At 36.8% G+C, this 26,715-nt stretch overlaps 1 protein-coding gene across 10 annotated transcripts in view; it reads right to left on the reverse strand.

Moving 5' to 3' along the window:
• Positions 1-8,929, reverse strand: part of LOC129774720 (putative transcription factor capicua) — a 139,151-nt gene extending 130,222 nt beyond the window's left edge. For all 10 annotated transcript variants that reach the window (XM_055778625.1, XM_055778621.1, XM_055778629.1 and 7 more), the window contains exon 1: positions 8,313-8,929. In XM_055778625.1, coding sequence (XP_055634600.1) covers positions 8,313-8,318 — 6 coding nt within the window. In that variant the 5' untranslated portion in view covers positions 8,319-8,929. The remainder of the gene's footprint in view (positions 1-8,312) is intronic.
• Positions 8,930-26,715: the final 17,786 nt, after the last annotated feature.

Genomic DNA, 26,715 nt, shown 5'->3' on the forward strand with positions numbered 1-26,715 from the left:
TTAAATTGATTTAAATTTAGATGTTCCACAACTATATCCTGCAATCAATTTTCTCATCTTTCGAATGAAGGTAAAAGAATCATCATACGTAGCGTACTTTTTGGAGTAGAGCCAATTAGAGGCAAACAGAGTCCAAAACAGAGGAAAAGTTCAATAATTCTGTCATTGTTGAAAATCAAACAAATGCTTTATTTTTTTAAACGATTATATACAGTTTCAAGAATTTGGAGACTGTATATCATCGAGTCCGCCATGTACTTAGCTGAGAATTTCTTATCTACTAGCTGACCCGGCAAACTTCGTCTCGTCCAGAATGGTTTTTTCGTTATGAATTCTTTCAAACATTCACGTTTTCTTACTAAGCGAAACGTTCATTGGTTCGATCGCAAAACTTTTAATTGATTGATCGTCTAATTAAATTTACAATTTCTTTTAACTATAAATTTCCTAGTACTTCTACGAAACTCGTCATTATAATATAAAATTATTTCCAGACACAATTTTCGCTCAAAATTCTTCAATCACTTGCAAATAACATGTTTCTCCGTTACATGGAATACACTTTGATATAGAAAATACAATTAAAAAAAAACAGCTCAAATCGGACGATTACATTCTCGAGTTTTCATTTATCAACACATTTGGCCTTCCATTTTTATTTATATAGATAGAAGATTAAAATCCATTTCCACCTTCGAACAAAGATCAATTTCGTTAGCGCAAACATTGAATGGACTAACAACGCTTATCATGTTGTAATAGTAGAACATATGGGAATTAAATTTTCCGAATTTTCCGCCGACAATTTCTGCCGACTTTAGTAAAAAGTTACGGGGAACCTGAAAAATTTGAATGGCTTGCGTGGTTTTGTAGAATCACAGTTGCAGCGATAAAAATGAAACATCGCGAGAATGACCGTTTATGAAAAATCGTTTCTCGACTCTCGGTCAAACCCGTCAACAAAGCTAGGAGCTTGTTGCATCAGAACAGAGCCGATGCCCTCGAGAGCAAATACGAATGGCAACTAAAAGTATCGAAGGTGTGCTATTCACATGTACAAGGAATGAACAAGTTCTTCTTTCGCGCAACGAAAACAAGCAACACACACAAAGCCAAACACTGATGGCTAGAAGCGACCTATAAACATTTGCACTCTTCTCTTTTTTCGCCATGTGCCATAGCTCGAATGATTGTGTTAATTGCAATGCCAGATGCACTTCAAGTGAAATATTTGCTAGCGTTCACAGTTCGAGGGAAAACATTAAAGCCCAAACCAACAGAATAAGCGACCTTTGTCGTTTCAGGCACAGAAAGATTCTGAGAATTTTCCTCAGAGGAGATGCAATAATTATACGCTAGCGACAGCTTAGTTACTATGCAAGGGTGGAATTCATTTCGCAATTATTTTTTTTAGCTATCCCCATTCGTTGTTTCTATTTTAGCGGCTACATAAGTTGCCCGTTATTGACAGCTCTGTTCGGGAAAGCATACAAATGGGCAGAACAAATTTATGGGGAAATGGGAATGCTTCCAATTTGAACCATATACAGACTATGGGATTGTAATGTATAGCATATCGAACAAATCTTAGAAAATTTCCGATTCGATTGGTTAACTAGTTATTAACGTTAACTTTATTTCATAAAAACGTGACCTGTTTTCTGATTTGACACCCTTAATGTAAGACGTAGTCCTACGTCAAAAATAGAGGAACAGAGTGCGAAGTCAGAAATTTTAAGTGATTTTTGACATGCTGTAATTTCGTGAGAAATTAACGGATATACATAATTTTAAAGCTACAACTTCCAGGTTTTAGAGTATTTTAGGTCAAAATTTTTATCTTGGTGTGTAGAGGTCGGTGCCCATGAAAATTATCATCTCTAATTTTAAAAAGTTACCTCATGAAAAATGTTCACCACCTCGAAAAAACACCCTATGCCGAATATTAGCTCAATCGGACTTAGGAGAGAGTGACACAAAGCGGTAAAAGTTTGAGTTTTTTGAAAATCGAAAAATCACCCAAGGGGGGAGTAAAGGAAATCGGGGTTTTCGAAAAAAAATGTTTGATACCAATTGTCTTAAAATTGCACAAAACGAGATCTAGTGTCATCACGAAAAAAAATTTTTTGTCAAAAATCGACACTCTGGGACTAAGTTTTTTTTTCGGAATACGAAACGAAACGTATAGTTTTGGGTACCAACAAAAATAGTTATCTCGATTTTTCATTCGGAACTTGCTGCGAAATGTTGATTTGCACGATAATATACCCTTTGCAAAATATTAGCTCATTCGAACTTCATTTATTAGTGTCACAGACGTGAAAATTAGAGTTTTTTTGAAAAACAAAAGATCATCGAAAATCGGGGGTTTCAAAAAAAATTGTTGGTGCCAAATGTCTGTCGGTCAAAGTTTGAGTTTTTTGAAAATCGAAAAATCACTCAAGGGGAGAGAGTGATTTTTCGATTTTCAAAAAACTCAAACTTTGACCGCTTTGCACCACTCTCCCTTAAGTCCGATTGAGCTGATACACCTAGTGTAGGTGTAGTGAACAACAATTCCGAGAAGGAATAAAAATCTATTTTTTTCTGTTTTTTCAAAGATTTTGTGGACTAACACAAGTTTGAATGAAAAATTACCCCTTTGTCTTTGATGATGATTTATTTCCATACAAACAAATAACAAATTTCTGCATAACTCGAGAATTATTAGAACAAAAATTGGACTGTGAGGATTTTAGAACGATGTTTCTATGATGGTTTGAAATCCCTCCCTTCTCTGGAAGGGGAGAGATGCTTCTATCTATATAAATAAAATTGGATCAGATAATGTGTTCGAAAGCGCAAAACTCGAGGAAGTAATTGTCCGATTTGAGCTGTCTCTTCTTTCGTTATATTTTCTGTATCAAACATGTATTCCATGTAACGGAAAAAATGTTATTTGCAAGTGATTGGCGAATCTTGAACGAATGGCGTCTGAAAATAATTTTAATATTATAATGACGAATTTTAGTAGAAGTATTAGGAAATTTATAGTGAAAGGAAATTGTAAATGGTCAAAGGGTAATCAATCAATGAAGATTTCTGCGGTTGGAAAAATCGAAAAGATTCTGAATAAGTAAAGATGCCGCTATCGCATGAATCTCGGACAAGTCAAAAACTTGGTTCATGTGATAGGATATAGATTGTACTCATATAAATTCGACGTAAATCGGTTCAGTAGAACTTGAGATATCGTGTGCGCCGAAACTAGTTTCGAGAAAAACGCGTTTGAAGTTGTTATGACCGTACTAGATCAGATACCGCATCACTAAAATGGTTATAATTCGGTAAATAATGGTATTTTCGAGTCCTTCCTAGGGTATATTCTTGAATGGCTAAGCTTCAGAAATATATTTTTTTATTTTTTAATATGCAACCATCGCTCAGCATTAAAATGAACTGCTCGCTGTCTAGGGCAACATTAAAACATTGAAATCGTTGAAACGGCTTTTATATTTGCTGCATGGACACAATTAATCAATACCAACTCGTTTTAGTCGGTTTCATAAACTATATAATATTCTTCATTATATAATATACTTCATTGTTACTGTTTGCCCAAATCGATTGATGCAAACATCTCGTAAATCCATCACGAAATGACTGAGATGTAAGCGCTCGAAATTGAACAACTTTTGCTATGCAATTGGTTTTCCTTTTATCGATTTGCACTCCCAACATGATCCCGAAGAACTCAGTCCCACGTCAAGAAAACCTCTAGTTTCTCTATATCTGTGATATAACTGCAAGGTGGATATAGGACTATCGCAGGACCACCAATTCTCAATTAATGAATGAATGGATATTTTGAGAATTTGCTGAATGTACTTCTTGCAATGGTCGAGTATAAGTATCGAATTATAATTGATACAGGGAAATACACAAAATTCGACTCTTTTGAATTGGTTGGTGGTCCTGGAAAGGATCGGTGGGTAGCAGTGTAGAAGCAACTGGAAGATGGTTGATACATGATTAATTCTTTTTCTCGTGAGAACAATACACGAGTTTTGCCTGCTTATTGCCAGTATGTATCTCTTTTTCTAGACATTCAATACCACCTCAGACGATTTTATATTTGTTCCACCACCATTATACAGCCATTCCACGCCAAACTGATATAGTGGTTCTCAGATTTTCGTGAAAAGTGGTAATTTTGTTCTTTATCACAAAACATTAGACCCGTATTTTTTTATTTTTTCGTTAGGGTGACCATTTCCATTTTAGGGTGGTTCGAAAAATCAATTATCTCCACGTTTTCCCATAAATGACTTTTTTTTTTAAATTCATAGCTTTTGAACCACTGTACCGTTTTAGATCAACAAAAAACGGAAGCAAAAAAAAAAAATGTTTGCGTAATTATTGATTGTAGTCGTTTTTTGTTGTTTTCATGGCTTTGGACCAGAGGGCGCTATATTTTTTATATTTTTTCTGGAAAGCTGAGGATTTTTCACATAAAAATCTCTATATCAGAGATGCTATTTTTTTTCGTTTTTGAGATATGGATTTTCAAATTTTACATGTTTTAGGTCTTCGTTCAATATTCTTATTTGACTAAACTAGATGTCGATCATCTACATCGGTTCAGTAGTTCAAATTTTATAATTTTTTTCAAAGAGTCATTTTTGAATAAAAGGGGAAAAATGATTTTTTGGACCACTGGTTAATTTTGAAAAATCATATCTCAAGAACGAAAAAATTGCATCGATGATATCGAGATGTTATGTGAAAAATCCTCAGCTTTCCAGAAAAAATATTAAAAAAAGCGTCCCCTAGTCCAAAACCATGAAAACAATAAAAATACGACTACAATCAATAATTACCAAAACAAAATCCACTGTTTTTGTAGGTTCAATACTTTTATTAAAGCCTAGCTCATTGGCTTCAATCTGATTTGTCGATCATCTGAATCGGTTCATTGGTTCAAAAGTAATGAATTTTAAAAAAAAGTCATCTTTGGGAAAAAGTGGAAAAATTTTATTTTTTGGACCCTAAAATGGAATTACCATATTTGACGAAAATCTGAGAACCACTATATCGGTTCCACATGGAATGACTGTATGTATATATTTGTCAACGTATAAAATCAACAACGTTTGCGTGCGATTCTATCGTACATAAACTCTATGTATCTAATACGAAATAAAAACAATGTACGGAACCCAAACGAGCTTCCACACCAATCTACTCATAGCCTTCATGAACATTCAATATTGGCATGTTCCCTTTATCGAACAAGGCTGTTCCGTTGACATGATGAAAAATTCTCTACCTTATATCAAACATCTCATATTTTCCGCTATCGAATCCATAGTCATCCGTATCGAATAATTATTGATTCTTCGTTTTTCGCTAAAAGCTCCATTCAGTCTGATGGCAGAGAAGAAAAGAGATTGGGAAAGAACATAGTGCTTAGGCAAGCGAGTGAAACCATTCTTCAGTCACTTCGCAATCATAACTAAATGGATTTCCGAGCGGGTGCCAGTTTATATGCAGATTTGTGTTATTTCATTAGCCTGTTTTCAAAGCAATTTTTCAAGCTGTTGAAAAAAAAGTTTTTCGGTCAATAATTACCAAGCATATAATTTTTAAACATTTCATTTCTCGAATAAAGTAATTATCATACCACTTCGTGAAAATTCGATAATAGAACTACTGCTTTCACCAAACAATGCGGTTTCTTTAATATGACGGAATATCATTTACACTATTGCACCATTTTTACTGTATCATCGAGTTATTGTCGATATATCGTTTTTTGCTTAAGGCTCCGTTCAGTCCAGCGGCAGAATAGAAACGGGATTGAGAGAGAAGAGCATAGTGTTTAGGCAAATGAGCGAGACCATTCTCCTGTCACTTCACAATCACACCTACATGAATTTCCGAGCGGACATCAGTTTATATACATATTTGTGTGAGGCTAATGAACCTATTCTCAAGCTATTGAAACAAGTTTTCGGATCAATAATTAACGAACATCTAACTCTTAGACATTTTATTTTTCGATTGAAGTGATTATTGTATCACTCTGTTCAACCGGCAAAGAGGTTTCAACGTTCAAAACCTTGTACTCCAAGTGTAATGATCTTGTTTTCTATACTTTGAACATATACCCCGGTACATGACGTACTGCCCATGTTTGCATAGGAGACGTAATCACCAACACCATTAGTGTTGGGAAAACGCATTTTTGTTGTTTTTTTGCCTACAAGCGTCATCAAGCAAATTTCCAGTGAAATAATCTGTTTAATTGAAGGATATTATCGGCAAAACGAGGGCCTACGTGATTTTGCGGAATAAAACATATCTTTTCCATTTGGAAAACGCTTGCGTCTATTTATGCGGACAATCAATCGTCTCACTGAACATTTGTTCGCATAGCTAGACGTAATCACCAGGTTGCTCTGTCTGTAGCGTTAGTATTTACATTTCCGATAATAGTCAAAACGTCTCCGTCGGTAGTTTCAGATGTTATCGGATAAAATCAACAAGGTTTAGAAGAAATTTAGTGAAATGTCTGGAAAAGGTGCTCTGGATTTGTTGCGAGTCTAGAACAGTACTTTTTTCCTGAATACTCTGAGATATGATAAGAACAGCAGTTTCGTGTTTTTCAATTAATTGAATTTGTAAAAGCAATTTGTAATGTTAGTAATTTTAGTAACATGATTTACCGATATCACGATCAATTGCCTAAAGATGGTGGAGTGACTTACACCAACGGTATGAGCAGATGCTGAGTATGTGGAATAATCCGATGTCGAATTCGAGGAGTTATAATGCTAAGAACCAATATTTAATTTTACTACTGATCTGATTGTTTCATTATCTACTTGAAGATTCAAATGCAGAAATTTAGGTAATTATAACATTAAAAAACACAATTGCTTCTCTTTGTTCATCGCAGTGCAGTGTACAGAAAATAGTAATTATATGAGCAACGTGTCAATGGTTTCTTATATTCATCTATTAGGAAACTCTAAGTAATAAGACACTATCATGAAAGGCATGTTTGAACTCTACAAAGAATGTGATTCAAATGTAGACTTAGCTTATAGCACATAATACTGATAATTGATGATTTTCGAACGATGTATGAAAGCTGTATGAAACTACGTCTGTTATGCGGACAAACAGTGATTTTTCGGAAACGTTTTTTTCAAAATTGCTCAAATGTTTTCGAACAAAAAATGTTTGTTTGAATGTTGAGCAAACGTATTACATTGCGTGGAATGCAAAACGGCGAAAAAGTCGATTTTGTTCATTTTGTCGCTTACGTCTCCTACACAAATAAGGACAGCGTAGTCCTACGTAAAAAACAAGTTTCCAATCGTTTGCAATGGGGGTAGATTTTCCGAAACAAAATAATAGCCTTGGATTTGTATACATTAATGAATTGGGAACACCAATTAGAAATGAAGTGAAAACTAGGAAGAAACTGTGGCAGTGATTGTATTATGATTTTGTTGTGACAAAAATTAGTTGAATAAATTACGGGGTGCTCTTTTAGTAACTAACTACAAAGTTGGATGCGTAGGTGCAATGTAAATTCGAAGGGCAACCGGAGCGTGATTCCAATGAGCCCACAAAGATTAGCGACAAATCCTGTCGTGAATAAATCGCTGACTAGCTCTAAATGTGCTCGTTTTTTTTAGCCATGCAGATGCAGCCCATCACATATAAATAACAAGTTTAAACGTTCAACGTTTTTGAAGCATAAATTGGCTGCTGTGTATTATTCCGGCTCCAGCATACCGTTTATTTTGTTAGTTGAGTTTATGAAGTTTCAGTCGAATCTCAATTTCAAAACTAAATATTCAACATTTACTGCTAATTGAATTATGAGTCTGAACCATCACACAGAGAGGTCACATCTCATTTTAAATCGTAGTAGTAATCGTTAAGAAATGAACTTCAGCAGTCGTCGTTTCCGATTTCACAAAACATCATACTTTAGAATTCGAATAACAGATTTGTAACACTAATTTCGGTATTTTGTATTCGCCGCATTTTTTCCGAAAAACAGATTCATCAAGGGGTTTCAAAAATAACAACCTCCATTTACGAGCCAGAACACCCGAATCTATATATTAGTATATAATTCAGACTTATGTTCAAAATCATACTTAGACCCTGTTTCAGTTTTAAAAAGCCTTTCGACGTATTCTTTTTATCCTAAACGAACATTTGAATATTTTTTTAGAATACCGATAAATTATTAGAAGTGTGTAGAAATGAGAGTAAAATTAATGAAAATATTTTGATGTTAAAATACCTACGTTCATTCTTCATACGCCAATTACAGGAATCATTCTCCATTCAACAAATCCAACTCTATTCTATAGTTTGCGTAACATCTGAGCGCGAGCGAAAGGACCCATAACACACCGAATTGATAAATATACTTCCTAGCAGCTAAGGGCTAAGAGGCCAGCACTCACACACACAGCCGCAGAGCTTTCCTCTTCACAAATGCAAATGCTTTTTCGTTTATTTTCTTAAGTAACTCTCTCCTCTACTCTTGCTCTCACCCACTTTCGCTCATTGAAGTGGCGAGCGTATGCGCGCATGCAACACACCGAAGAGAAATATCACCACACACTCGCTCCTCCGCACTACTGTTGCGTGTGTGCGGGAGGAAGACAAATTTTCTTCTTATGCCTCCTGGCTAGGCTATGGGTACATTGGAAGAAATGCACTTTTCACTGCTATCCCGCACGATATCCTGCCACCATCGAATGGCACGCCATTCCGTGCACTAATCGCACCCACGTTATGCAAGTTTCAGCCGGAAGTAACACCAAAAATCACACTTTTCAATACATTTTCCTCAGCGGACGCGCGACCGTGGCCGAGAAGAACGATGGGACCGAGTTGAATGACGGCCGAGAGAACGAGAGATTGGGCTGCTAACATTACTACTGCAATGGTTGTTTCTTCGTCTCGCTCGCTCTTGGGACGCGCGCTCTACGATTACGCCTGATTAATACCTTCAATTACGCATACTATGAAGGGAATGAATGGGACGAGCTACACAACCAGGGATGCCAAGTGATTTTTTCAAGTTTCTTCAAATGGTACGCAAGAATGTCCTCAAATGTCTTCACAATCATATCGGAAGGAACTAAAATTCATAACTCACCCTTGTACGAAGTTTGATACATCTGGTCGGAGTCAAAAATCAGAACGCCTGCCACAGCTACGATTATGACTAAACCATTATAATTCTTTTGAAATGTAAATAAATAAAAACATATTGCGTGTGACTTGCACTTCAAGAGACTCAAATCTATTTAATTAACACTAGCTGTCCCTGCAAACTTCGTCTCGTCCGAAATGATTTTTTGTTATAAATACTTTCAAACATTCACGTTTTCTTACTGAGTGAAAGTTCATGGGTCCAATCGCAGAACTGTTCATTGATTGATCTTCAAATTGACCATTTCCTTTTACTTTGAGTTTCGTACCATAACTTGTCATTAGAATATTTTTCAATCACTTGCAAATAGCATGTTTCTCCCTTACATGGAATACATATTTGAAACAGAAAATATAATAAAATGATGACATCTGTAATCGGACGATTCCTTCCTCGAGTTTCACCCTTACCCTTTCCGTCTCGAACCTCCATAAAAACATTCTTTGCTCTCTGAAACCTCCACTCGTTCTCGAGTTATGCAGAAATTTGTGTTTAATTATACATACAAATTATCCCGTCGATCGGTTCAGTAGTTTCCAAGTCCATACGAATCAGACAGACAGACATCACTTCACCAAATGGAACCAAATTTCTTGGACAATCCATGCGGTGAAAAAACTCTGGAGATGATGGTTTCTGTTCTGTACGAATACAGGAGAGTTTTTGCTTTTAAAATGTATGATCTTCGCGATTTGATTTTTACACCACATAATTTAGCATGGATATAAAAGTGGATTGCAAATAAATATTCTTGCATTTTTTCGGTGTTCGGATATGTTTTTTTTTCAAAACGGATTAACCTGTAATGATTCTTCGCGGATTCCAAACTTCTGATTCAACAAAATTATAAAATGGATATATCGCTATTGGCTATCAACACTTATGAATCACAAATGCAGCACTTAATTTCATAACCATTACCACTTCCAGTGAGAGAAAGGTATTTCCGACGTAATTTGTCGGTAAAACGATACTTCCATATAGACATTTTAAAATCAACTTGGAACGTCGAGATAAAATACAAATACAACCTGGAGAAACAAAAACTCTGAATGAAGATGCAGCCTTGGAAAATTTAATTCACCAATAAAAAAACGTTTACTTAAAACCAAAATAGAAAAAAAAAACTGAGCTATGATTCGTCAACAAAATTGAATTTCTTATAAAAATTTGGGCAAATTTTAGAATGTGAAAAACAAATCAGGAAGCCCCAAAACAATCTCAAAATCAGGACCTGCTAAATCAATGAGAGACAATATGAGGGGCTCAGAAGGAAAGGTGTAAGTGACTTGGTCGATTTCTCTTCATCAACGTTTTCTTTAGTTAATAACTCCACTACAAAACGTCCCAATTTAAGTTTGCTATAGAATCCGATAGATGAGGTTCTGACCTATCTTCCACATTATCAAATACAGCTGGGGATGTGTTTGCAGCTAAGTTCTTGTAACTGGCTGATAGAATCGGTCCCAAGAACCATATCAAAAGAGAGATTCGATGTAGACGAATCGATGATGTCACTTACACCTCTTTTATTTTGAACCCTTCATATGTATTCAGACCGCTGGAAGTTCTCCAGAATTTAAAGTAAAAGTCGCTTTGTTGTTGAGTTCATTCTATATGCTTGTGGATTTTCTGTTTGAAAAAGTTTGAAAAAACCAAGTGAATGACCACGAGACAAAAGTCTCCGTTTATTACTAGAAATGAAAGCGAAACAGGGAGCGAATGACATTGAGACAAAAGCCCTACTGCTTTTCACGATATTTTCGGCCAATAGTTAGAATTTCATGGAAATAATATCTCTCAAAACCCACGTACGCTATCATACCGAAATATCTTCACATATTTCATAACGTCTACAAAATGTCTTCAAACCTGGCAACCCTGTATACACGGGCAACGCGGTTCATTGCAGTCAACGTAACAGGTATGCTATTTAGGTCTTTGCATTAGTATTTATATGGATTTGTCTAAAATTTATAACATTTTTGAAATTGAGTGGAGAACTGGAAGGTCTAGACAAGCTACTTATTCGATTTTAAAAAATATAGAGAATTATCTCATTTCTGACGTAGGAGTACGAAATCGAAACGAAATGACTTAGGAGTATGGAATCAAATAAATTCCAAACTATATTTAGAAATATTGTGTGGAAATATAGATATGGGACCGATTTACAAGAACAGTAATTTCTCTGAATAGTAGCATTGGCTGTAAGTTTATTATAATTTAGGGTTACAATAGTTCATAGGCATTACTCAGATTAGGACTTACAAAATTCAGGTATGCAGACATCGAGCTGCTTGGTTGTTTGATACACCTATTCTGTCAACCTTGTTGTTCTGGATATCCCAAAGATTTTCAATTGGGTTCAACTCGGGAACTGAGGTCGTCATGGTCGTCATGTGAGTTGATCAGAAGAATGCTGGTGTGAGGGAACTAACTGAAGTGAAATAAAATTCAGTCCTATTTTCGGAATCGACTCATCATGTGAGATACAAAAATTATGACATACCTCTACTAACTTTCAGTTTACACTGCATTGCACGCTACACATACTACGTCCTGTCACCGTTCCGTCAACTGTTCTCTTAGACTTATTTTACCGAAGACGAACTTGCCGTTGCTAGTGTATGTGAATGTTTCCGTATGAATTGTATGAGTGAATAATTGACGTAACGTGACGTGGATGTTGTATATGAATCTCACTTAAGGCAATGCAGCGATCCACGATCATAAATGTACAGTTTTAGTCAACACCGAGGTGATGCGGAGTCAATCAAATTTATTTTTCAAGTGCATTTTGTTTGAAAAAAAAAATCTTGCACCTTTTTCCCCATGTTGTCTTTTTCTCCATGCTGTCAAATGTTTCTTTTTTAAAATGAGCAAACGTTTTCGTGGCTCGGGCTTATTTATTTATCCTTTTGACCCTACCATAATTGAAATAAATGTTTTAATTTATGTTGTATTTTGTTCACAATTCATATTTTTAAGTTGTTATAATGAAAGAAAAAAGTTCAAATAATATAATTCTAGCGTTCTATGGTTAAAAACCTTACATTGGCGAAAAGTAAAATTGAATTATAATTAAGTTTAGAGAAGTTTAGAAGTAAATACTACTGAAATTTCAGTATCTGCCACAATGTCAGTTGAGCACCTATCATATGAAACGCTATTATTAATTGATGAAAAATGTAGTTCGTTCATTTTTAATAATTCGATCATTTTTGCTTTTAACTACAATACTTTTTCTACGTTGTTATAAGAAAACTAACATTTTTCCCCTCCTGATTATTGGATCCCTTTTGACATTTCTATTCGATTCTTTTTGACAACCAATCCGCGTTGACGGCATTGAGCTGCATTTACTAGTTTAGGGGAGCGCCAAAGGATAATTGATTAGCAGGTGGAATGAGCACGTTTTTGAAATAAGAATCAGAATTAACTTCTCCGTATCAAATTAGTACGCTATTTAGATGAAAAACAACCTGCAAGGTGGTGAAAAAATCTCATGCTAAAATTGTTTTTGAAGATAACTTCATATTATAAAGAAAAGATTCTGTAACAATGTTGGAAATGTATAGCCATATAGTTAAATAATAGTCAGAAATATGTGTTTCAAGTAATTAAATAACATGATGTGAAAATTTTCATTCAATTTTAACATTTTTAAACCGGCTTCGTGTCTTCTAATCTGATAGAGATTACACTAACGAGTTTGGAACCCAAATTATGGCCCCTAACTGGAAGTCGCCACCATTCGTCGACATCGTACCACTGTCATCGCGAATTTGATTCTATCCGCATGATCAGAGATGCCATGTTTGAAGACATGTCTTCATCTTGAAGATATTTGACTTACTGTGAAGACATCATTAATTATGTTAAGACATTTCAGTATGATAGCGTACATGGGTTTTTGATATTATTTCCATGAAATTCTAACTATTGGCCGAAAATATTGTCAAAAGATGTAGGGATTTTGTCTCAGTATCAATCGCTTGCTTTTTCATCATGGTCACTTGTTTACTTTTGCTCTCACTAATCAACGAATATTCTAGTCTCGGCGTCATTCACTTGGTTTTTTCAAACTTTTCCAAGCAGAAAATCCACAAGCATATAAAATGAACTCAACAACAAAACGACTTTTACTTTATATTCTGGAGAGCTTCAAGTGGTTTGAATACATATTGTCTCTAGACATAAGACATTAGACATTAGTTCATTTGCGCTCGAGAATTTGAATAATTTTGACATTGTATTTCTATTATTTTCGATCTACACTGTACAATAGATTAACCTAGATCTTTCAAACGATCACTTCACAAATCGAAGGTTTTCCGGTTACATACCGATTCATTAATTAGTTTTATGAATATGTTTTGAGTCACTTCAAAGCTGAAATAAACAAATTGAGTTCCCTTAGTCAACGGTTTATTAAGCCAATTATCATTTCTAAACCCATAAAATTTATTTCGCAGTTGCGCAATATATTCTTTGTTCACATTCATTGGAATAAACTTCTAAACCCCAAGGTAAGTTTAATGAAATGCGCTATATAACAATATCAATTAGAATTGACGAATCTACATTAGATTCTCAACCAGATGGCGCAGCAAGTAAAATGATGTTTTATTTTTTTGGTTTGGTTTGGTTTGCGCGGATGAACGGTGTCACCAAGAGCCTGTTTGTGCACCTTAGGCCAGAAGGGAATCCATCAGGAGGAGAGTGATACCACAAACGGTTCCCCGGGAAGATCTGTAAGCAGCCGCTACACACACACACATACACGCGCGGAATTCTTTCCGTTTGGATGCCATTCAGCATCGAGAAAGATCCGGAAAATTATCTGCCAGTTCCTCTGGGAATTTAAAAATACATTCATGTGAAAGAGTTTAATTGAATGTTTTCTATCCATGTAACACTGTGACCAAATACAATTGGTTTTGTGATTCTTCAATCAATCGCAATTAACAGGATAGCTTCTGAAGATTATTCTTCCCCATCAGTAGGATATTTCCGTATCCAATATTGTATGCGCCCGCAATCGCCGCAGTCGCCGAAAGTTCCGAGCTCAGAGAGTTCATTCCCCTCTAGTTTGCCTTCCAAATTGCCATCGTAAACCACGCCTTCTCTCGATTCAATCACGCACAAAAAGCATACTTAAACGATATTCTGGTGGTGAGACGCATTCATTTTTCGTAAGGACATCGACAAGACAACATCGTTGCTGAGGATGCTGGACGGCGAAGGATCGAGATCTGCCCTGAAACGCAAGCAGTTTGTTTGAAACTGTGAGGGAGCACAGAGAAGCCGATCCTTCAGGAGAAGAGAAGGTGACCATCGAAGTAGCTGCTACACGCACACATACACGCAATGAATTCTTTCCGTTTGGATGCCATTCAGCATCGAGAAAGATCCGGGAAATAATCTGCCAGTTCCTCTGGGAATTTAAAATTACATTCATGTGAAAAAGTTTATTTTAATGTTTTCTATCCATGTAACACTGTGACCAAATACATTTGGTTTTGTGATTTTTCAATCAATCGCAATTAACAGGATAGCTTCTGAAGATTATTCTTCTCCATCAGTAGGATATTTCCGTATCCAATATTGGATGCATAAAACCTTGTGCCTCAAACGTAACGCTCTCGTTTTCGAAGTCCCCCAAATATTCATTCATTCAGAATGAATTCAGATTCAACTTCAAACAAATGATCTCTAAATCAACGATAGTCCTACGTCACCCTTTCGGTTATGCCATAGATATAACCCACTTCCTGTTTTTAGCTAGGCAAAGATGGATGGGATCTTTCTCGTATCAACCGAATGGAATCCCCTGCATAATCAATGATATATATCAACTTAATGTGATATCGATTTTATAGTCATTATCCACAGCATGAGCTTCTGAAAAAATGTATAACCTATATTGCGTAGATTCATCAATAAACATTGAATAAGCTATCAAACTTTGTTACTTTTGAACATCATTAATTTTAAAATAGAATGGATGACTCTCATTTGTCAAACCATTTTTATAAATACCTCAATTTGTGTATGTCAGCTTTCAAGTTTTGGTTGTAACACAAACCATATCCATATAATTAATTATTCAAACGGTGTGTAACCGAAAAACCTTCGATTGGTGAAGTGGCCGTAAAAAAAGCGAGAGAATAACACAGAGACAAAAGCCTTATATCTGTCGACTATATTTTCGGCCAATAGTAGCAATTTTGGAAATTCCTATAAATCCACATCCACAGACACTATACTGAACTATTTTCACATACCTCATAATGTCTTCAAAATGTCTTCACAGTAAGTCAAATGTCTTCAAAATGAAGACATGTCTTCAAACCTGGCATCTCCGTATGAGATTAGCAGCAGACGTTTGAAGATATGTCCTCATTTGGAAGACATTTGACTTACTGGGAAGACATTTCATTTTGTGAAAACATTTTGAGGATATTATGAAATATGTGGAGACATTTCAGTATGATAGCGTACGTGGGTTCTTGACAGATATCATTTCCATGAATTTCTAACTATATTTAATCAATCAACGGAGTATCAAGCCAATCATCATTTCTAAACTCATAAAATTTAGTTCGTAGTTGCGCAATATATTCCTTGCTCACATTTATTGAAACAAACTTCAAAACCTTTTTTTTTAATATAATAATAATAAGTTTGTTTTTTTAATATAATATAATTGTTTAATGAATATAAAAATACAAATTAGAATAATCATTGATTATGTTATCAAACTTTGTTCAAAAGTAAGTTATGAATTTTAGTTTCCTCCGATATGATGGTGAAGACATTTTTCCGTACCATGTGAAGGTATTTGAAAAAAATCACCTGGCATCCCTGATTAGCTATGACAAATGAACAGTGGCGACATCAGGTGGCGATATTCGTTTAGTGTGACAGATTAATTTCTATCGGATTATTAGGCGCGAAGGCAGTTTTAAGTTGTTGAAATTTGAATGAAAATTTTTACTTCAGGTTATTCACTTACTTGGAACACGTAGCGATGAGCTTTAATGAACCCGTTGTTTCCATGAAAGCTCAACATTATAATATTTAACCATTATCTGATACAATTTTTGTAAAGAATTGTAGCGAAATATTAATCTCTACAATTTGCAGAAAAACGTATCTCTATTAGATAGAGTACTCATTGGATACGGAAATGTAAATTTTCATACATAATTTTTATTTTGAAAGTGTGTTTATGTACCTGAGAGTTAATTTTTTGTTTTCGTTTCCCAAATAACAGCACACCAAGATCAATGCCGTCAACACGAGTCAACACAGGCGAATTAGATTATTTTGAGTTGTACTGTTAGATGTCACCCTCAAGTTAAACTTTCGTTGGTTTGTGTCATCACTTAGTGATAGCTTTTTTTCATTACTGAGAGATGGCTTTGATTAAATGATGATGATATACACCAAGCTAATGAAGCTGTCTGTACTTGAAATTATATCAATAAAGTTATCAATTCAGAATGAACCAAAATAAACATGAAGTATATAATTCTTATTCAAACTAATGATGTTTGAATTTTTGGAATAAATGTTTAATATTGGTATCAAGGGCTAGGGATGACAAACATTAGCTAAAGTATCGTTTATTGAACTATGAACACCATTTTTTTAGTCATTTTAGTCTGATCCCGAATATGTTTCCAGTTGAATTCCGAGTTAGTTTCAATTTCACGTAACCTGATTTTATAATTTACTTTCTGGGATTATATTCGTTCTGCCGGGCATGTATATGGCATCATTTCGATCGAAATATTTCATACCTCCCACACGAATTTGTATATTTATCCCTTCCATTCCAATCGCTATATTTTAGATAAGAACATATTTCACTTGATACACAACAATTCAATCGGAATACGGAAAACGTAATTGAAACACTCCAACGAACGACCTCTAGTCCGAAACAACCACCGCGGCAGGTGATACACGAGTGGGTGGCAGAATAGCTAACATACATGTGTACCGTAAAATTCGATTAAAGTGCGATTCGCATACACAGTAATGTCACGTTAGCGTAACGCTAATTGTTCTCTGCGATGAGTTCTGCCGACGTCAACGTTGACGTTGGTGGTCTATGCGACCATAAGATTTACATGGGCAATGATTCGATGTAGCGTTACTTCGCGTAGATGCTACCGTTGTATCTGTATCACACTTAACTCGTGCCACTCGATATCCTTCCAACTGTCGGATGTAGTGATGGGATTATTAATTCTCGCGTTGGCTCTGCTCTGTGTACACATATATTTGATATGCGTCGGTTTGTGCACTATGCTGATTGATAGGTGATAGCCATTAGCATAGCTGTTCCAATCAATATGGAATTGGATGAAGCTCCAACCACAGTGAACAGGCGATCAGACTTGTGAAATGGCAAGGTGATTGAAAACTGAAACTGAAAATGTGACTTCCAACGTGCGAATCTACTAATTAGATATACTCAGCTAGTGGTTGGTGTATAGCTCTTCATGTCCGATATTTCAATTTCAACATGGAAATCCTACAGTCCAAATTAATTGTGGTTTTTGTATTCTGGTGCAGTTTGAAGTATAATCTATCATACGCTCGATATAAAAATTAGACTAGCAGTGCAACATTGACATTTTCAATAAATTTTTGGAAAGCTGTTTTATCTTTTTCTCGAATCTCATCTCTGGTATTTAAGTCCACTACGCATACACACATCAAGTGAATCAATTTTAAAATATGTAGCTGCAAAATTCCTCCGGATTTCATGTTATCAAGAAAGTGGTTTGGCTCATAAACTAACATTTTCAACGAATCATCTCTAGACACCTACAACATAGCACTATTCGAGTTCTCTGAAGACTTCTCCTCCGTTGAATACTTCAATCATTCTAGAACTGTAATGAACATATCTGCAATATCTGCAATGAACATGTGCACTTAACCCTCCTGTACTCGCGTGCAAAATCATAACACGTATACTCGCGCACGGTGTCACAGACCGAAAGTTGAACTTCTCTGTAATGTTGTCATTGTGTATTTTGCAGGCTTTATTGGCATTTATTCGAAGAAGAGGGTATGATTAAATGAAAATACTCCAAAAATATGTTTTCTTCGTCTTTGTTATGTTTTGATAGTCATCTAATTCAGTCTCCTCAAAACAGAGCAATTTTTGATACTCCAACACAAATAACGAAATTCGAATTTTTCACTTTTTTTTTCCTTTATTGATTTAATTAGGCTCAAGTGGATAAAGAGCCACCATCAAGCAATACATTTTAAAACTATTTGAATATATTATAACTACATAATTATTAACTTAAGTCTAATTAGCTAAAACTACAGTGCAATATATAAAAAAATATATAATTTATTCCTTCGTTGCCTCGTCGGTATTATCCTTGTCTTGAACAGTGCCTGTGGTGGGTCGTAACAACTACATCGCCAGTTGATGTAGCAACGGTATCGTTTGGTAGTGAGTGCATCCTTGTTATGTTAATAGCTCCTGTAATGATCTTATCTCAACGGGTACTAAGTTCTGCTTGTGTATTAGGGAAGGAAGGGAGAATGGACAGTGGAAGTAGGAGATGTGACCTAAATAATAACATTAGCGCTTCTTAGAAAGACATATATGGGGAACATAAAATTAGGGTCGCGAGTAGCTAAGATATTGCGAACTGCCATGCGTGAATGTACTCCTTGAGCCTCTAAATCGGCAACCAGTTTAATTCTTTCATTGCAAAATTCATTACATGACCAAACAACGTGCTCGATGTCATGATATCCTTGACCACAATTGCATAAATTGTTAGTAGCAAGACCTATGCGGAAGAGATGCGCATTTAGCGCGGAATGATTGGACATCAATCTGGACATAGTCCTAATAAAATTTCTGTCAAGATCTAACCCTTTAAACCAGGCCTTCGTTGAAACTTTGGGGATAATAGAGTATAGCCATCTCCCAAGGTCATCTCTGTTCCATTGGTTTTGTCAACTGGTGAGTGACTGCTGTCGGGAAATGGAGAAGAATTCTCGATACGCTATTTGTCTTTCAAAAACTGTGCCCTGCATACTACCCATCTTTGCGAGTGTATCCGCTTTCTCATTACCAGGAATAGAGCAATGGGAAGGAATCCAAATGAAAGTGATTCGAATAATTTTATCAACATGAGAATTCAATGCATTCCTAATTTCGATAAGTAAATATGATGCTTTCTTCTGTTGTTTCAAGGATTGAAAAGGACTCAATGGCCTTAATTGCATGATATATTGCAGCCAGCTCGGCAACATACACTGAACAAGGGTCTTCAAGTTTATGAAAGCTTGTGTAATGTTCATTAAAGATACCAAAACCAGTGGATCCGTTGATTCTTGAACCATCAGTGAAAAACATTCTTGAAATATGGTTATATTTTGAAGCGAAAATATTAGGGATCAACGATGATCGAAGATGATCTGAAATGTCTCGAGTTTCGTCCTTCATAGAAAGATCGAAATCAACGGAAGATCTGCAAAAGTTCGGAAAGCTAACATTATTGACTGCTGAAGGTTTTATTTCTTGAGAAATGTAATGAGAGTACAGATCCATGGATCTCGACCGTTGGTTCAACTCGAGAAGCTTCTTACAATTCTCAATTACTAATGGGTTCATGATTTCGCTTCGGATTAAGAAGCGATAGGACAGTTCCCAAAACCGAACCAGCAATGGTAAAACACCTGCCAAGACCGGAGAAAATTTGTTCTCTGTTGACATTTTTTATTCAGATACGCAATATGTTTTCCCCATGTACATTTAGCATCAAACCAAACTCCAAGATATTTGAAGCTTGTGGATTGAACGATGGTTTTGTTGAACAATTGAAGCAGAAGTTCGGGAGGTTGGTGCTTCCTAGAAAATACAACCATTTCTGTTTTCTCAGTTGAGAATTCAATACCTAGATTCACAGCCCATGTAGATAAATTATTTAAGGAAATTTGCAGCGGTCTTTGCAAATCAATAGTTCTAGTACCTGATATGGATACAACACTATCATCTGCCAGTTGCCTCAAAGTACATCCATCTGCAAGATGATCATCTATATCATTAATATAGAAATTATTATACAGAAGATGACTTAAGCAAGAACCTTGAGGGAGACCTATGTAGCTAGTCCTAGAAACGGCACAATTTCCATGAGAAAAGTGCATGTGCTTTTCGGATAACAGATTAAACAAAAAGTTGTTTAAAATTGGTGAAAATCCATGGTTGTGAAGTTTATCGGATAAAATTCTTATTGATACTGAGTCAAACGCCCCTTTAATGTCTAAGAAAACAGAAGCCATCTGTTTTTTTATTACCAAAGGTCGTCTGAATTTCGGAAGCAAGTAACGCAAGACAATCATTTGTCCCTTAGCCCTTGCGGAAACCGAACTGCGTATCTGATAAAAAGTTATTCTCTTCAACCCATTCGTTTAAACGTCGGAGTATCATTTTTTCCAATAACTTACGGATGCAAGATAGCATGGCTATTGGTCTGTATGAGTTATGATGGGAAGCTGGCTTATTCGGTTTTTGAATGGCTATTACTCTCACTTATTTCCACTATATATATATATATTTTTTTTTTTTATATATATATATATATATATTTTTTTTTTATCCAAAATATATATTTTATTAAGGCTCATATGGCGTCAGCCTAACGGGGCCGGGAGTTCAATATTTTGACAATGTTTGCTTAGACTATGTTAGTAATATGTAACCGCTTACTCGCGGTTGACTCGAGGTACAAGTGTTCTCGTAATTGGTATGTCGCAGTCTTCGATGCTCTGTACGTGTGCCCGACACGGGATACTTCCTATTGGGATGCAGCTAACCATTAATCAGCAACGCCCCCCTAGTCTGTACCCCATATCTAGCGTGGTGCGTCTTTCTCGACTCGAGGAATCCAGGATAGAATGGTCACTAGCCGGCGCAATCATCAGCTCGTGTAGAGTTGTCATGATCGGTACAACCTTTGGCTCTTGTTGAATGATCAGTGGACTGCACAACCTTTGGCCCGTGTGTCTGTAAAGAGTGTGTGTATGTATTGCCGCGACTAAGTAAAAGTTTATCGATCGGATAGGAGGGATATGAAACGGGGACACAACGAAGGAAACATCATTAAACGTTGACATCGGCGTTTCTGAGGAACAGGTATAGATGAAGCAGAAGATCAGGATCCCGGCTACCTAAGATATCCCGGACGGGGATATCCGATTGTCTACATTGTGCTCTCAGTGCTCTAGAGAGCTGAGAGCGAGCAGCATGGAACCGGATACACGACCAGACAACATGCTCGATGTCGTAGTAGCCATCGCCACAATCACAAAGATTGTTTGCTGCGAGCCCAATGCGATAGAGATGCGCGTTTAGGTTGTATATATATATGTCGAGATACTTTTTTGGCAAAATCAAGAATCCATCGGTCTGAATACTCTTTGTTTTCGTTTGTATGGTTTTTGTTTCGCAAACACCTGGCTGTGTTCCACAGGGTATTCATAGATGTTTCTCTTGACAAACCATTGACATATCGTCGCCAATAACTGCGTTTTTTCGCTCCAATAAGATTTTTGAATTTGGTCTCCAAAAGTTCTTACTTATCAAAATTTTCCATTGAGCCATTTTTGCGAAAAAATTTGAAAACAGAAGATTTATTGAAATAAGCATCCGAGCACTCTTTGTCCCACCAAGGAGCACCAGGGCGTCGGCGAAGTTTTGCACCAGGGACACGTTTCGTTTGAGCTTGAATGGCAGTGTGGTAAATCAAACTAGCAATGAAATCATATTCTTCTAGAGGTGGAAGTTGAGGAGTCGAATTGCTGCTCTCTGATATAATACTAGCAAATTTCTCCCAGTCAATATTATGGGTAAGATCGTATACAACTTCGACCAATTTCTGTGGACACATCTCATTGGCAATAGAAACAAGGATTGGTAAGTGATCGCTACCGTGAGGATCTTGGATTACTTCCCACATACAATCTAACGATAAAGTGGATGAACAGAGTGACAAGTCTAGTGTACTTTCTCTTGCAGGGGGCTTGGGTACTCTTGTAGCTTCGCCAGTGTTCAAAATTGATAAATTGAAATTATCGCATAGATCGTAGATGATTGAGGAACGGTTATCATCATATAGTGCCCCTCCGGCCACACCATGTGAATTGAAATCACCCAATATTAACTTGGGTTCAGGTAAAATCTCGATAATTCCATCGAGTTGGTTGCGTGAAATTCCAACTCTGGGAGGAATATATACAGAAGCAATGCATAGGTCTTTTCCCCTTATCGTGGTTTGACAAGCAACTATCTCGATTCCTAGAAGCGATGGTAATGGGATTTTATAGAAGGAATGGCATTTTTTGATCCCCAAAAGAACGCCACCGTGTGAGTCTCTTCGGTCTAAACGGATAATGTTAAAATCATGAAAATTCAAGTCCTCATCAGGGGTAAGCCATGTTTCACAAAGAGCAAATACGTCAGAACTTATATTGTTGACTAGAAATTTTAACGATTCGATTTTGGGTTTAATACTTCTGCAGTTCCATTGAATAACTTTAATTGTATCTATATCGCTTATAGAACAATTAGGCATCGAGAGAGAAAATGGTTGCAAGGAGGGGCCATTTTTCTGTCAAGAATGCAAATAATGCAGGAACCAAACTAATGATAATACTTTTGAGGGGCTCGGGAATGTTTAAAGCATCTAGAATGTGACTCGCAATACTTGGAAGGGAAAATAGCCCAGCTTTGGAAGACAAGGACGGAGTGTTCACGTCTTTTAGTGTTCTCGGGGAAGTAAAACCAGGAGGTGTTTGCTTTGGAGGTGTTTGTTTTGGAGTTTTATCACTTCCAGAGGATTTCTCAGTTGGTTTAAAGTTTTCTTGCTTCTTACGAGGAGTCGGAGGAGTAAGAGGAGCAGAAATTTTTCTTTTTCTTGAGCCTCCCGGTATTGACATGAATGCTTCTTCAATGGAAGTAAAATTTTCACAATCATCGGTTGGCAGAATTGCATAAGGGTTCTCTTGTGCTTCAGAATTAGGGGTCTCTTTTGCCACAGCCCTTTTGAGCATTTCAGCATAGGTCATCTTGGATCGTTGTTTGAGAGAGTTCTTAACTTTTGCCTCCCGCGATTTAAAAGCTGGACACGCAGAAAGATCGTGAACTTCTCCTTTGCAGAAAATGCAGTTATCGGCATCTTCAGAGCATGATTTATCCTCATGCATCCCCCCACATTTTGCACAACGTAACTTGTTGCTGCAGTGGGAGTCTGTATGCCCCAATTGCTTGCATTTCATACAGCTCATCACTTTAGGTACGTAAAGGCGCACCAGAAGCAAAACCTTTCCAATTTCCACAAATTGTGGAAGAGCTTTTCCGCGAAAGGTTACTCGAAACGAACCTGATTCGAAGTACTCTTTCCCTTTTTCGGAATGAGATACCGAATGCAATTTCTTGCAAGCAAGTATCTTCAGATGATCAATATTGGCATTTTTGAATCGACCTTTTCCTTCGTGTAATATTTCATCACACGTTAGACTAGGGTCGATGATGACACCATCAATTTCAACGTCTTTTGAAGGAATATAAACAAAATATTCATCCGTAAAAAGTTTGCATTGCGTTATCTCAGTGGCTTGCTTGCGGTCTTTGACAACCACGCGAAGCTTGTTCTGTCTAATTAGTATTATCGAATCGACCGTGCTGAAATTCTTTTTGAGTTCTCTGGCTATTGTCAAAATTCTCAAAGCTTTCTGATGGGGGCGAAAATAAACATTGTAAGATCCATCGGAATCTTCAGGATAGGACTTAATCCGAGGAGCTGTTTTTGATGGTGGATCTGGGTTCCCCGGCTCCGGGATAGTTGATTCATTATTAGGAATGGGAGGGGCAGGGGGACTATGGTGTTTAGTAACATCCAATTCCATTGTGAAAGCAAGAAATTAATTTCTTGTTAATGAGGACGATAAAAACAGGAAGGAAAAGCAAAAAAGGGTAGCAAAAAGCAGAACTTTTCGAAGAGTATCTCCAACAAGCTGGGTAGCTGACTGTAAGCCGGTGACGATGTTAGTCCAGGTAGTCGATGGGTGCCCTGTTTAGATCCTGAGTGCTGGCGAGTATGTATACCTGTAAAACACAATTTTTTAAAAATAGGTAGCAAAAGAGTAATAGAAAAAAAAATTGATACTTCCTTTCCACTCTGCAGCGAAAGAAAAACACGTCCTTCTCCGATGAGATCAGGGAAGGAACTGAATTTTTCACTGTTATTAATTAAAAGTAAGCATATTCATGGAAGTATAAAGAGTTATACAATCACATAAAAACGTATTAATCGATTGTGGTTTCATTGGAGTAAGAATCAGAACATAGCATAACTGCATGATCGAAATAAACTTATTTTTTACATTTTATGTAGTTGTTGCGTGTTTTCGGGTATTTTATCGAAGAGAAGAATGCATAACGATCTTCTAGATAATTACCAGATGAAAAAGGTTCTGAAATATAAAGTTTGCATATTTCTAATACTCTTTGTCTCTGTATTCTTGGTAAACTAAGAATTAAATCCTTTTTTTAGATGGGGCATAAAAGATGATAAAGGGTGTGTCACATCAAATTGCATCACGGAAAAAACGCTGTAGAAATTCGCCCAGTAGACCGATCCTTTTGAAAATTTTAGACAGTAAAATAAAAACTATTAAACAACTTTTGGCATTTTCTTTTTATTCATACTTCGAGCCCAAGCCCGTATGCTCGCACCTTCCTCTTTATCCTGTCCATAAGGTTCTGTACAACGTCAGGTTGTAGTTTTTTTTGAACAGAAATCCATTTTCTCTTGAAGTCCGCCTCCAATTTGACAACTTTTGGGTTCTTCCGGAGGGCCTGCTTCATAATCGCCCAATATTTCTCTATTGGGTGAAGCTCCGGCGCGTTGGGCGGGTTCATTTCCTTTGGCACGAAGGTGACCCCATTGGCTTCGTACCACTCCAACACGTCCTTTGAATAGTGGCACGAAGCGAGATCCGGCCAGAAGATGGTCGGGCCCTCGTGCTGCTTCAATAGTGGTAGTAAGCGCTTCTGTAGGCACTCCTTAAGGTAAACCTGCCCGTTTACCGTGCCGGTCATCACGAAGGGGGCGCTCCGCTTTCCGCAAGAGCAGATCGCTTGCCACACCATGTACTTTTTGGAAAACTTTTTGGATAGTTTCTGCTTACGAATCTCCTCCGGAACGCTGAATTTGTCCTCTGCGGAGAAAAACAACAGGCCCGGTAGCTGACGAAAGTCCGCTTTGACGTATGTTTCGTCGTCCATTACCAGGCAATGCGGCTTCGTCAGCATTTCGGTGTACAGCTTCCGGGATCGCGTCTTCCCCACCATGTTATGCCTTTCGTCGCGGTTAGGAGCCTTCTGAACCTTGTATGTACGCAGGCCCTCCCGCTGCTTGGTCCGCTGGACGAATGAACTTGACAAATTCAGCTTATTGGCGACATCCCGGACCGAACTTCTCGGATCACGTCTAAACTGCATAACTACGCGCTTGTGATCTTTTTCACTGACGGAGCATCCATTTTTTCCTTTCTTCACCTTCCGGTCGATGGTTAGGTTCTCGAAGTATCGTTTTAGTACTCTGCTGACCGTGGATTGGACGATTCTCAGCATCTTACCGATGTCCCGATGTGACAACTCCGGATTCTCGAAATGAGTGCACAGGATTAATTCACGCCGCTCTTTTTCGTTCGACGACATTTTTCCAAATTTACGAAAAATTGACAGTGAAGCATGGCCAACGTGATCTATACACTCTTATCTGATTATAAGCGAAAGCTGAAGATATAATTCCTAAAAATTAAATTTCTTCAGCGTTTTTTTCGTGATGCAATTTGATGTGACACACCCTTTATAAAAGGGTTTCTAGGAACTTCCTTTTCATTTTCTTGTTTTCATGTCGATGTTGTTCATTATAAAAAAATAAAAATAATAATATGTAATTGTTAAAAATTACCATAAGCCACCGAGTAGTTTATAGTTTACTGTTTACAATTCTTCCATTCTTCCTTCCACATGTGTGTATATGTATGACCATTATATTTTGCGAATAACTATACGAAAGTCAAACATTTATGTTTTGCTTTTGAACGTATGAATCTAACGACGAATGTATCAACGAATAGTTAATATATGGATCCGTTCAATTCTGTTACGAAAGGGACTGCAATCAAATAAGAATAGTCCGGTAATGATCCTAAAGGGTGTGTCACATCAAATTGCATCACGGAAAAAACGCTGTAGAAATTCGCCCAGTAGACCGATCCTTTTGAAAATTTTAGACAGTAAAATAAAAACTACTAAACAACTTTTGGCATTTTCTATTTATTCTTACTTCGAGCCCAAGCCCGTATGCTCGCACCTTCCTCTTTACCCCGTCCATAAGGTTCTGTACAACGTTAGG

The sequence above is a fragment of the Toxorhynchites rutilus genome, chromosome 3 (assembly GCF_029784135.1).
Source record: "Toxorhynchites rutilus septentrionalis strain SRP chromosome 3, ASM2978413v1, whole genome shotgun sequence".
Classification (NCBI taxonomy): Eukaryota; Metazoa; Arthropoda; class Insecta; order Diptera; family Culicidae; genus Toxorhynchites; species Toxorhynchites rutilus.